Source organism: Zootermopsis nevadensis, unplaced genomic scaffold (assembly GCF_977971745.1).
Source record: "Zootermopsis nevadensis isolate Lab colony 2312 unplaced genomic scaffold, Znev_1.0 Znev_ptg000001l, whole genome shotgun sequence".
NCBI lineage: Eukaryota > Metazoa > Arthropoda > Insecta > Blattodea > Termopsidae > Zootermopsis > Zootermopsis nevadensis.
In genome coordinates, this window is record NW_028259133.1 from 15,682,305 (window position 1) to 15,697,048 (window position 14,744).

General features: G+C 38.1%; 1 protein-coding gene across 8 annotated transcripts in view; it reads right to left on the bottom strand.

The window, feature by feature from the left end:
• LOC110833120 (R3H domain containing protein encore) overlaps window positions 1-14,304 on the bottom strand; it is a 68,774-nt gene extending 54,470 nt beyond the window's left edge. For 6 of the 8 annotated variants that reach the window (XM_087344039.1, XM_087344026.1, XM_087344021.1 and 3 more), the window contains exons 1-2: window positions 14,162-14,304; window positions 11,387-11,438 (exon numbers count right to left, since the gene is read on the bottom strand). In XM_087344039.1, the coding sequence (XP_087200165.1) occupies window positions 11,387-11,393 (7 nt within the window). In that variant the 5' untranslated portion in view covers window positions 11,394-11,438; window positions 14,162-14,304. Of the gene's footprint in view, window positions 1-4,573; window positions 4,784-11,386; window positions 11,439-14,161 lie in introns of those variants that run through there. The other 2 variants (XM_087344034.1, XM_087344031.1) reach the window with 2 other exon arrangements.
• Window positions 14,305-14,744: the final 440 nt, after the last annotated feature.

Below are 14,744 nucleotides of genomic sequence, written 5' to 3' on the forward strand. Positions count from 1 at the left end.
CCATCTTTCGCCATCCAACAAGATTTAAACTTGCCGAACCTGAGACTGATTTCGTCAGTCCATTTACAAGAATGTTGCTTCAAAATTCTCCAACCTCAGATGGTCCTCACTGCCATGGTTTCAGCATCAAAATTCTTCAGGAGCTCACAATACCTTCAGTGTTCTTGGAGGCGTAAAACTTCTTACATTTTTCTGCGAGTCGATTCTCATCCTGTCTCACAGACATATTTTAGACCATCAAAAGGTTTCTCATTTGTCGCTACATAACCAATGCGACAAACCCTTCAATTCCCAGCGGTAATTATATGCACCACCTGTTTTAACAATCAGAAACTCTGCATTTTTTATTTCGCGTGTAAACACGGATTATTTCCTTAACAGCATTAACCAATGACCAGTGACCACTGCAATTATGACACGTTTTATTTGCGATAAGGGCTGAATTCTTAAAATTATTTAGACGAATTTCGGCTTCAAGGGATTAAAGGAGCGCGAGAAATAAATAATTTAAGAAAGAACTTTGGGGCACTCCAGCTAAGGTCAGTACCGTGGCATGAGCTGCAACCCCTGCACAGAGATGCAGCTGCCATTACGTTTCTAGAAAAGAACCAGCAACACGAAGAGGAAAAACGAATCGATCTGTCGATTTTGCTCTCCCGACCACGAGTCTCCTTTTCCACCACGCCTAGATGCTGACGGACTCCGCCAATCACGATTAGTGTTTGGACTCTTAGACAACCTTGACCCACTTCTCCCGATAGCGTTTCATCGCACAACGGAACACCGCCTATAGTAATGTAACAGAACTAGTCAGAATCACGCTGTGAAGGCGTTCAAGGGACGTGGACCAATATTTTATCTTTGGTACCAGATTCATTCACTGCCTTGCCCACGACGAAAGGCCCCCCTGTAAACCGGTAGAGAGGAAGCGGGGGGGGGGGGGGGGGGGGGGGCTCAAGCCGATGTAGATGAGACGAAACTACCACTGCTCCCGCAAAATCATACAGCGGTATTTTGGCCCCTTCTTCAAACAAAAAGTCGCCATATTCACATTTACTTATCGTCTCGCAACTTCTTGAGATTTCGCTAAGCTGTAAGTTGCTCACGGCGAGAGGCACTGCCAAACACTGGAATTAAGAAAAGTTTTTTTTATGATGTGAGGTAAAAACTTTCCATCACACATGATGACACAGTGCTACATAAAAATATACGCGGTACGTAGAAAAGATAGCGGATCACATGCTGTCAGCAGGTTAGCATCCACTGTTTTAAAAACCATTCATCCAGCTTTATTAATTCTTCGTAGTCCACAGGAAACACCGGAGTTAATGCACACAATCCCTCATACTAATAGCTTCGAAATGCTAACAACCGAATTAACCACTGTACCTTCCTCAGCTAGGCAGTATAATTGTTTTTATTTCTGACTTCAGATGATCTGTGGGTGGGCAAAACCAACTCTGTTGGATGCACTGGTCAAGCAAGTCTCAACAAAGGATCATCCTTCGACCACAGGGCCCAAGAGCGAAAAAGGTTCTGTCCTCAGACAGCTCACAAGAATACAAAAGTAGAACCAACTTCCGAAACGTCGTAGTTTTAATTAAAAATGCTTAGATGATAAGTTCAACAAAATAATTACACACACAGTGTAACAGCACCGTCAGTAATCTTTAAATATCGCCTAACACATTTATTAGTTTTCATTTTAACATCGCCTCTCCCCCCATGTCGTGAATGCTGAGATGTGATTCCTCTTTCAACTGGCCTACTCCTCGGTTGTACATGCAAATACATTAACCACAAAGCGAATAAATCACAGTACTGACTGTCTCAATTTGTTTACATTTATGGGAGTGATGAAGGAATTGAGCAGTCGTCACACAATCGCGAGATACAAGCTCGAAAAGCACAAAGAAAGATTTTACGTACCTTCGTTTGAAATAAAGATGAAATAGGTAGCTAGGCAAACAGAATAGCAGGGATTCGATCCCTGGCAAAGACATTCACTATGCTGCTGTTTCCTGTTCGATAGGAACTGGGAACGGGAGCAATGGCTGAGCGAGATTAAAGCTGACCGCTCGCCCAGAGATGTGAATGACCCTTGTACGCACACGCTGACAATGTTATCCCGGTACCAAGATGGCAGTTACCTGTCCTGAAATTGAATTTTGTTTCTCGATGATAGGTGTGCATAATCCAGCACGTAGTAAATGCTTCTTAATCAAGATTCGCAACTACCAAAGGGTTCGAGGCAAATAATAAAATACCGGTGGACATTTAAGGTACTATGGAAAAACGAAGTAACAAACAACTTTTAAGTCTGGCTCAACTGGGCTGTTGAGCTGTGTAATTGCATTATATACAAACTGTATTAAAATAATGATAATTTATTAAGCATCAAGACAGAATAACGTTGAGTACAATGTATGTCATCAACTGATAGTTACAATAACTTGAATGATCTGACGTCTTCACGGCGACAAAGTATAAAGAATTTTTCTCGGGCTACCAGCCGTGTCTGGTGGTTGAAAGGCGAAAATACCAGTAGCCCGGAGGACGAGGACGATGATGGTTCTCGAAACGTTGACGTTTTCGCCTTTCAACCACCAGACACGGCTGGTAGCCCGAGAAAAATCAATTGGAGTTATACAATAGTTGAAAATTAGATCCTGTAACTGTTGATAAACAGAAGGAAGAAATATAAAAGGAAATGTTTAGGCTAGAATCTTCTGAGTTGCGCCACCATGTAGTTGGTTGCGGAGGAAACTACTACTTCAAAATTATACCCTGAATATTGAAGCAACAGGTTCCAGCATAACGTTGGTATCATCTTTGCCTCTCACTCATGGTCTGGAAGATAAAATGTCTCATACACATTTTTTAGCATCAAGCGTCTCGGAACAAGCTGTTAAGAACTTATTTATGCCCTACTTTTCTGTGCGTTACTTCCACAGCAATTTCCTTGCTGTCGTCTAATAGTGCGTGTATTTTTATGATACGTTATCCCCCAAATAAAATTAATATCAGCACAGACCACACAAGATGACGTATCGCAATGAATTCTATTCGCCCGATTTTCTTGAACATCTACGGACGAATTCTAAAATAATAAAATTATCCCTTCGTTTCAGAACATTATGTATAAAAATGCATCAGATAAACGTTTGCCTACACAGACTTTATTATAGATACCACTTAAACTAAATTTAATTTACCTGGTTAGTGTCATGATTAAGCTTATACTAGCTTCAATGAGAATTTTCCAACTATTCTCCTGAAACATAGGACTTTTCTGAATTCCATTTAACAGCGTATGTACCTTCCATTTTTTCAAGTATCTGACTAATGCATAATATCTTATCAGTGTTTATTTATTACGATAAAAATTCTCATTGACCATCTCCAAAAAAATCCGTCTACTAAGAGTTAACACTCAGAGAGCAACGTCATGTTAACATTTGGCGTGATTTAATCAGTTATATTCCTCGATAATCAGAAATCGATAAAAGAATGGGTCTTACTAATGTGACCGTTCTGCCTTGTTCCAAATTAAATTACGTTTTGTAACTCATTCATTCTCTCGTAAAATGAGACATGCAGAAACAAAGAACTTGACAAAATATGTTTAGACTGATTGCTTCTGAAGTTATTTAACGACGATGTTTCAACTAACGTAAGTTATAACTAATTAATGGTAATTAAGGTATGGAAGAAGAATACTATGTTCACTTACTACCCCTGCACTAGTCTGTAGATTAGGTAAAATCACATGACGGCCAACCACACATTCTTACAAACTCTTTCCACCTGGGGAACTTCATTAGTCACACCGATCCAAGAAACATGACACCAGACATCTGCGTTTTTCATCACATAAAAATAAAAATAAACGCCAATTCGAGCTGAGAGTAGGAAACGTAAGTTTTCATGCTAGAGCAAATTGAAATTACGTGACCGGTAATTATTTATTCCGATCGGAGATAACGTACATACGACTTTGGTCAACCATTCCAGTCCAATTATGTACACATCCACTCAAAATTTTACATACCCTGCAAATATTCACTTTATATGTGACTCTTCTTACAATGAAATCGAAAATGTAAGCATGGTACACAAATCTTAAAACTGCATGCAACTTACATTTCTAGATCGGTAGCATTATTGGCTGTACAAAATCACAACGTTCTAGGGTGGTGTGGCCTCTAACTGCAAAGTATTCATGCTTTTATCAGGCTTTAATCAGCCAATCCGGACACACGCAACGTCAATTCTGCTCCAGTGCTAACCGAGCACATGCAACCACATTCATGGAATAAAACCATTTACCTCCCAAACTGCCCTGGTCCCAATACTTTGGTCAATTTTTAGCATTGGGATCACCACAAGCTAATGAGAACCCAAATTTACATTAATTTTTATGTCAATATAAATTTAATGTAACATAAATAAATACACCTCACACACGCTGTAACCTACCTAGGCCTTTTCGACAAGTTTTTATAATAATCACCGTGGCAAAATGTGATACAATAAAGTTGGAATGATTTTATATATATCTATATATATATACCTGTAAAGAACCGAAAACATACAGACCAGCTTTTTCATAACACAGAAGGCTGCGTTCTCGCACTTGTAACTGTCAACTCCAGTACCTGGTCTTGTCCCAGAAGGCCCATGTTCTATTGGAGACGGCCAGCAGACGTAATTGTGCAACTCCGCTGGACTACACTGCTATGAACTGTGACAACAGTAAACAGTACCTTCCCCTCCTCCTCCCGCGTTCGAACTCTGCAGGCAAGCGCCGTCAGCAGGTGACCCGTTCCAGCATAAAGACGTTTTCATTCGTATTTCTCTGTTTATTTCGTTTCGTGAAAGAAGCAAAGGGAAAAGTTTTTCCTGTATAGGAGGGTGTTCCCTCTTCGTAGGAGTAGCTGCGGCGCCAGGCACGAACAGAGCCCGAAGACGGACAGCACAATACCAAGGACCCAGTGACCTCAAGGCATACTCAGTTCTGTTTCTGGCCCTATACAACAAGGGTTCTCTCAGAAGTGTAAAAACTCATTTAAATGTCCTAGCAGTCTCTGGTTACATTCACTGGAGGTGCACATCTATACCACTGTTCCTACGTTCTTCACCCCATGTCAAAATATACACTTCACTGCTAAAGTTTATGGTCATATCCGCTACGTCCATTTCTGTCCGGATTTCGTGCTAGTATTAACATAGGGACAACCAAAACTGTGCAACATTCTAGTTGTTTTACCCTTCTGGTTGTACTTCTTAATGATCAGCTGACAAAATGCAGCACATATGCTAATATGCACGCAGTTTCTTAACAAAAACCTTATCACAGTCATACGACACATCGCTGCCTTGCTGTCTATTCTATACTACTAATGTTTATCATTAGTTTCATAAAAATTTGTTCTTAAACGTCACTTACTTATCCCCTGATGTATTTATCGTCTCGATCATAAATATTCTAAACACTTTCTCAGCAATTACCTGTACCAACATTTGGTATGGCTGCAAACAGAACACATTCGTATCAGGGATAAATGTATCTAGATTCCTGGGTTATTTAACGACGCTATTTCCACTACAGAGAACACGCCGTCGAATAATATGAAGTTGATTACTACTGGTGAGTACTTAAGAATGTAGAAAAAATCGGTCGTGGCCTATTCGCTCGAATATTTTGAATAAAACCTCCATAAAATCCGTCGGGATAGCAGATAACACTAACGAAATTCGAATGGGTTTCATCATAACACAACCGTGTTTCCGCCACACAAAACCTGCTAGTACGGATCAATCAAAACAGACGTCTGGAAGCGTTAATTTGTTTCTCAATGCCACTGATAGTTACAGCAGATTCGTCTTACTTTCGTGGATTTATTACGGGAGCTCGCTGCGCGTGCAGTTATTTATGCAACCTTGAGGTGTATGATAGCAGCAGATACCGCCGTTTCAGAAAGACGCGCTTTCTCCAGCTTGAGATGACGGACAGTTAAAAAGTAACATAAATAAAAAATTCCTTGGATATTTTCCATCGTCTAAGAAATAATGGGTCCGGAGATAGGGATTAGCTCTATCTATTGGGCCCAACTCAGTAGGTACCTGAAGACGGAGACAGAGCCCCATCTCCGAAACGTCGTTTTCTATTTTATTTCTTAAACGATGGAAAATATCCAAGGAAATTTTTTATTCAAATGACTCACCATCGTCACGAACTTTTAGATTTGATATAAAAACTAATACATTTTTAAGTAACATAAATGTCAACCAGTTTATGGATACAAAATATCGCTGAAAATATGGCATTACACTATAACAAACAAAATATCAACCGTGCCCCCCCCCCCCCCGAGATCAGCACCAATTTAAATCTCTCTGGAAGAGCATGCAAATACATTAACTGGCTTTTATATCATACAGATGATTGTACAACACCCCATGCCAATTTGTTGTTGAAGCTGCTTCTCATACAGTTTCGCTCAAAACACTGCAGCAATGTAAAGTTGCCTCCATGTGTGTAACATACTGAACGTCCTTATACTGAACTCTGAACTTCAAATTTTAAAAAAAAAATACACAGTGCATATCGTACATTAACAGCCCAAACCACAAGTCAGAAATTCGTATACGACTTACGTACAATTCAGTGACTGAGCGACACATATTTCCATAGCTTAGTTTCATTCCCTTAGTAATCTAATAAAGAATTCTGTAAATATTCCCTCAACAGTCAAGCTCAATTATTTCCTCTTATTGACAGGCATGCACCTTCCAAAATAAACTACAGAAAGTATAGCACAGATCAGAAACACAAAAAAGAAAACAAATACTCAACTATGCGTTAGTTTCCATTCTACATTCTCGTGAACAGAGAATTCTTTCGATACAGAAAATTTTCATAACATTCTGTTTCTGACAGAGTTTATTCCACAAAATGAAGCATTTATGCTAATACATCCGATTCATCTTAATATTTACATGGTCACAGAAGACATACGGAACGAAGTGTAGATAATTTTCAATGTGTCAGTTAAATAAACTCTTTTCTGTCATCTTAGGATTTTCAAAAACAGCAATCACAGTTTACCATAAGACATAACATGATTTCGTTTATTTCTATCTTTAAGAAAGTCGGCATAAAACGACGTAGTTCAACGTTAAATAATATTTATAACTATCACAGATAGGCCAATACTGTAATTCTTAAAGTGATTTCCTATGGAAACACCTTTACGGAATAAATATTTAGCTAACGTGAGTAATGGCGTACAAATGTCAAATATACTCTTGCTAATAAGACTCCAGAGTTATAGCTCAGTCGGATAAGGCGAACTGCTTATAAATGGGCAACCAAGGTTCTATATTTGGCAGAAGCCATCCTCTTCGACACCGACCGACCGCCCGCCTACATCTAACTGGAAATGCATCCCCGGCCAGAAAAGGTCAAATGCGTGATTCCGACACCCTACAACAGAACTTCATAACTGCGGAATAAAATCTAAAAATTAAGAAAAATCTTACAAAAGGTTATCAATGACGGAACAGAATCCTCTCATTTTCAGTAAACAAGTCTGGATTTTTGCCTCTTCGCTAACATAATTACCCTTTCTCTGCTTCATGCGATACAAATCAAATCTCGGCAAACCCTTCAAGGAGCGGGCTGCATTGGAAAATAAGCTCAATATGGACCAATCTGAAGTTTGCGTACCGAAGGGCATTAATTAGTTATATTACGAGGCGCGTCCCAAAAGTAAGTTTCCCACTCGTCCCACAGCTAGCAAACCTTATATTGCGCGAAGCGACTGTGCGTACGTGATAGAGCAATGACGTAGCATGGCGCATGCACTAACGGCACTTCCCGCGTTCTCACAGTAGCATCGTTGCAGCTGTTGAAGATGGAGGTTCTTATTCCAGCTCCCGCCGACTGTGAAGTGCGGTCAGTGATAACGCTAGGCCGCACACGGCTCGACGGACAGCAAGTCTCCTGCAGGAGTTCAGCTGGGAGGTGTTTAATCATTCACCCTACAGCCCGGACCTCGCTCCCAGTGATTTCCATCTTTTCCTACACCTCAAGAAATTCCTGTCCGGTCAGCGTCAGCGTTTTGAGAATGACAGAGAGGCGGAGATGGTTGTCACACAGTGGTTCCAATCCCAGGCGGCAGACTTCTACGACACAGGTATTCAAAAGTTGGTCCCACGGTATGACAAATGTCTCAATTCCGGTGGCGAATATGTTGAAAAATAGCTGGACACTTGCTGTATCTGTTGCAATAAATATTTCCATGAAATTGTGTTTTGTTTCTGTAAACGGCCCCAGGGAAACTTACTTTTGGGAAGCGCCTCGTATTTGCAATTAATTCCGCATGTAACCAAATTAAAAACAATTTAATTAGTTACTAGACCCACGAGGGGGAAAGTTTAAACTCCTCCTCATTATTTGTCTTATCACGTCACAAACGCCCATACCATGCAAAACGCTGAAAGTCGTAATACACTTTTAAAACGTTTACAATGTTCGTCCTCTTTTAAAACAGATTCTCACAAATATAGTCTTTCAAAAAGATGTGATTACAAATAAAAACGAATATAGTAAACGGGGTATAATAATCCCTTACAGATGGTATGTCCTTCCTACATTCCATTCGATATGGTCTTTTCACGACCGTCACAGATTCTGTAACGTCGTTCCTGAAGAAACACTGCATCTCTTCTTGTGGAGCATCAAATATGTTTCATTCGCAGAAGCAGACAGTCTGCAACTGGAGGGAGAACTACTCTTTTTGAGAAAAACTTAGATCTCGTTCCTTCTAAATGTTATATGACTGGGTGCAACTCCTAAATTATTTTTGGAGATACTTGCATTTAAATTTAGTCAGGTATTTTAGAATTCTACTGAGTCGGAAGATGACTGTCTACTGGATCGTTCCGTGGTATGGTCTGAAAGAATTTTACCAATGTAAGATGCTGGCAGTCACGCTGCCTCCAAGATAGAAATTCACAGCGTTCCCGCTACACCAAATTTATCGGCAAGGAAAGAAAAACTAGGTGTCGGGAAATGTCTCTCAGATGCAGCGAGTGCACTGTAGTGTAGAAATGTATTCAACCATGACATTAAAACGTTGGTGGCGATGTTTGTGAAACAAAGAGTACCAACAAGCAGCCACTCGAGATATAAATACACTCGCATGTCATGTCGCACTATGTCCATTAATTATTTCTACATCAGCCTTCCCCAGAAATAAATGTCTGTTACAACAAGGAATAAATTACAGCACTGCGGTCAGTGTATAGTTAGCAGACGAACTGGTCTCTAAGGACGTAAACACGCGCCTAAAGGAGCGTCGTTTGTAAAGCGTTCACACGTTACTGCATTGCAACAGGAACACTTGAACTCCATTGCACAGTAGTCGCGTCAAATCCCTGCGTTCCACGTCCGTTTAAAGTAAAAGGCAAGGGAATCAAAAAGAGATCAACTTCCATAGAGTTTGTGGTGACTGCTAACACTCTTTGCCTACAACTCAAACATTCAAAAAACTTCATTCAGATAAGCTGGTTTAGTCTCAATACAATACAATATCAAAGTACCATGTCACGATGTTTATGCTCATAGTTTGTAGAATCTGTTCAATCAGTCTTCACGTGGTGAAGATAAAAAAAAAGATCTGCACATTGTACACTTCACTTAAAACAAACCACTTCAGTACCTCTGACACATACCGAATACTCCCCATTTAACTCATGTATGATGTGGATTGAAACCCAGAAATATAATTTAGTCTTGTAGTTCACAGCATCTTTCCCTAAAACTGTATCAAAACATGTGTCTTTCAGTAGGAATTCACATTAGAATTATGTAACATTTTCACTACTAAGAAATTTTAAATTAACTTTCTCATATACCCTTTTCTTTACATACAATTCATTAAAAGAACATAAAATAATAAAATATTCACATATTTCAAATATCATTATAAACACAACACTGCATGATTGAACATTCAATGGAGTTGACATTTCAATAATAATAATCATCATCATCATCTACTACAGGGATTGGGCCTATTGGCCCATTCCGGGACAATTGCTCAAGGCAACTTGTCCTTATCAGTCCTGTAAGGTGCATTCGAGTAGTGAGTGACAAGCCCACTGCCTTCAATAATAATGCTGGCTGCTAATGGCCTTCAGCTTCAGCTTCAGCTTAAGGATTCAGTCTCCTACACTCAGCAGAGCTGGAATTTGTGCCAAGATAACATCAAAGATTTGTCATATCATGTTGCTATTTTCAGTAAATAAAGAAGTATAACTCAAGAAACTGACAGTCACTCATATTTATAGATTTCAGTCTCCTAGTCACAATGAGTTGCGAATTATTCAACATTACCATTAGAACTATATGAGTTATAAGCTGGTGAAGTAAAAGCTGCCTCACTATACACCATGGAGGAGCTCGAGGGGAGAGGAGGTGTAGCTCCTACTTGTTCTTGACTGAGGCACTAAATGGGGTGAGTGGTCAAGGTCATACCCCAGCTGTACTTCACCCCTGAAGAAAGATATCCCAGAGCTGGGCTGGACACAAGAGGCTGAAGGAAAAAACCCTTAGCTCCTGCCAAGGCACAAACTCTAGTCAGTCTGCATTCAGATATTATACTGACTGAGCTACCCTGATTCATGTTCCAGACTGATGGAATCCATTTTACATAGAAATAATTCTAATAAATGTTTTAATAATTTTAGAGGTCTGTGGTAATAAAAAATGTTGACTGAGAGCAGGAAGTTGTAAGTCATAATCAACCCACAAAACCTTTTACAGCTATATGGCTGCCACATTGAAATACTTAAGTCAGGTACTTAAAATCTACACCATCAAAAAGATCTCAAATGTTATGTTACCCCTACAGAGTTTTCATGACAAATGCCAACTAATTCAAAAATTATTAGCAGTGTAATCAAATTTCACCTGGTCTCCTGCAAGTTTGGCTTCCTTGCACTACCTTTAGCAAATGGAATAAAATTCTATTATTCTCAGTCAATGAGACTTCTGAAATATTAAACTATTTGATGCTGGTGTTATGGTTATAATTTTCATAATAGTATACAAATTTAAATATAATATGCATAATTTATAATTTTTATAATAATCTACACATCTATTTCTGCTTTTCATCAACATTTTCCAGGAGTCACAATGAGCAATAGATGCAATGAAGTGCTCCCAAAAGGACCTGACTTTCACCTCTTTAGAAGTACGTACTCTGTGGGCTATGTAGCAGTGGTGTATGGCTGGTAGAGACATTTTTAATATTACACATTATGCACAAATAACATGAATATCCCACGACTCATTTCTCTAATGCTCACTTACCTTTCATAACATCACTTCACAGTGTGATGAAAACAGAGCTGTCCAATGTTTCCTGAGAAAAAAAAAACAGTGTTAGGGCAGTTCATTACAATTCACAAGCACCTGTCTGCTTTTATAGTATCAGCAGCAACTGACATACTGAGTTGAGTTAAATAACATATTTAAATATATATTACGGGGAATAAAGATTAAACACAAAAACTCAACAACACAAAATCAGGAGACTGAATGCTAATGTTACATAGTGGAATTTTAAAACACGTTTTCAAAGTATAAAACTCATTTCCCATTCGCCATTGCACATTACCATGAAATAGAGAACCTATTACTTTAGCACCCATTATCTGGGATCCAACTAGGACACATGTTGACAAATTAAAATACACTAACATAAAACACTTTAAATGAACTGCACCTACCACACAAGAAGAGTGATGAAAAATTATGTTTGAGCTTAAACCAGTCATCCAAATTTCAACATTTTCTATAAAGACATAAAATAAAATTATTCCATTTGTACTTTAATGTATCACTATCCCCACCATTCTCATGATGGAAACATAAACAAAGCAGACAGACGCTTTATCAGTAAATCTACAAACAAGGAAACTGTCAAAACCCTTTCACACATCACACTATCACCAAGAATCACAGTGCTTACGTGATGCAATCAAATGGAGAATATTAAAACTTTAAGACAGATATGCACTTATATAGGATGTCTTCCATAAGTCCAAATTCATAGGAAAACTTGGTTATTTGGCAAAATGCAAAAAATATAAAGAGGAGAAAGTTGTTGCAAGTCATGTGTTTCCAATCTCAAGTTTTGGTATCTTTTTACCTACGATGAGCTGTTACAATGCTATAATCTTTACATTAACAACAGAAAAGTTTCAGGAAATTGGCCACGTTGACATGATAGTGAAAGAGTTCAAGTTCTTCTGTCATTCTGTATGAAGTTGTCAACTTGCATGAACATCAATATTATTGATAGCCGTTGCTGAATGCTTTTGTGCTGCTGAAGCATAAAGAGTTTTCAATCCACATTGATTGAACCATGACATTTGAACATTAAGCAATCATGAAAGAAAGATCTTCCTACTCAGCAGCCTTTAGTTGTGTTCAAGGATTTTTTACTCCTTCCTTGCAGAGAAATTGTCACACACACACACGTCAAACATCTGTCTGTCCTTCCTTTTATCTCTTAAGAGGTGCAACAGACAAAGTAAAGAACAAAAATACTTTAGCAAATACTCTTAAGACAAAGCATCCAGAGTCTCAAAGTTTCACACATACAATTGAAAACATGAATCAAACTTATTTTTCGTGATAAGTAAGTCTAAACAAAACTGAACTATAAACTAATATGTTCAATTAACAAGTACTTTTACCAAAAAATAATTATTGTTTCAAAATATCTGGTACAGAATAACTAAAAATGTGTGCTTCAAATAAAAAAGGTACTTTAAATAAAAGGACAATCACCCATGTGTCCCATTAACACTAGTCTGTTGTTAGGCCTGCATCCCTTGCTCTAAAGTTGATTACAAATACCACCATCAACAGGAAAAACAAATGTAATTTATAAAAAAATCTGTTTTTAATTTCCATCATACAAATGCACAAAGCTTGGTTGTGGTGGTAATATATCAAAATAATGGCAGGCACTAAAGGGAGACTTGTGTAGTGAATTGTTATATTGAATATTCTTCCACTAGCCTGCAAATTACTGCTCTCATTATTATCATTTGTAGTGTAAACAAACTCAGACATCCACAATGGAAGTACAAGTAGGTGCTATCATTTGAATTTGATGATTTTGCTTGTTGATTTCTGTCATGATGGTATGATTCAAACCACTGACCAGCTATATATCAAATTCCATAAAATTTAGTGTTGATAGTAATAAATAATGATTTACACAATCGAATGCTTTAGCAAGATTACAAGATATTCCACCAACATGCATTTTATTATTTAGTGCATTTAAGACTTCATCTGTAAAACTGAACAGAGCTTTATCAGCAATACTGTAGTTGTCTGTAAATTACTGTCATAATTCATATTTGTATTAGAAACAAGTACTGTATTTGTGCTATGACATGTTCTACATCCTTGGCTTCGGCCTACTCTATGGAATGTAAATAAATTCTATTCCATTTTATCAATAACATATTAACATTGCAGTGTAGGATGCCTTTTGCACGTGCTAAACTTATGTTATTCTTCCACAGAAAACTGAAAGACCAGAATTCCCAGAACTGAAGCATCTTTATAAGCATTATCTACTGCACAAGCTCACCCCAATCCCGCATTTTCTCCGGTGAAAATTAATGCACAAACCTTGACTGAAACGAATACTTATAAAAACAACTGTTTTGTGAATAATGTGACACTCCAGGAAAGATACTACAATGAAGTTCTTAATACTACAATATTGTATATTAAATTACAAAACTATAACACAGAAAACGAGGCCGAAACCTAATGCAAGTCTGACAACAAACTTTGAGTAACAAACTTTCCTGACAAACGCAATATCTTCAAAGCGTAATGAGGAAAAAATTATGAATATATGCCAAATATATTGTTATACCTGTCACTATTAAACTACCTTGGAATTTGTATTGGAAGCCATATTCTACCTCACATCAGAAAACTGAACTAAATGAAAGATACACGTATTTGGCGTAATGGGTGCTTCGACCTGTTTGTTCCTCAAGCAGCATGCATTCAAAATGTACGAAAAATGTACGGCATCTGCAGTAAATTTACCTTCAAAATTCAGGAGCAAATATTAATCACACTCAAAACCACAATCTCTTACATGATCGGCAAATGTTTTGTATTACTTTAATGATTAGCGGCATCTAGGAACAGTTGATGAACTAAGCACAGCCTTGTAAATGCTCGACTGACCAGTAGCATGTCAAAGAACGGGACAGCAACACAACTTTCCTTGACGAGTCCTTAATTTCAAAGCACATGTGAATATTTTTCAGCTGGCTCTAATCTTTGTATTCTGTGAGAGAAACAATTTAGGAAATTTATGTACCAATTATGGCGCGCTTGATTTGTTGTATAAAGATCAAATTCTGAGGCTCCTTTATAACCAATGCAAAAGAGTTGGGGAGGATGCGCAAGGACCTCCAACAACAACAACTTCCGTAACAGTAGTTTAGCACTTCTCGAGTTACAAGACAAAACAACTTTTAAATAATTTTAGTCAATTATCTTTTTTACCTACATAAAGAGTACCGAGGGCTCAAAATGTTTTTCAATTTCATCTACAATTTTTGTCGAAATATTTTTTTCACACATCAAAATATTTCGCGAGTTACGCCCAAGATACCCATCG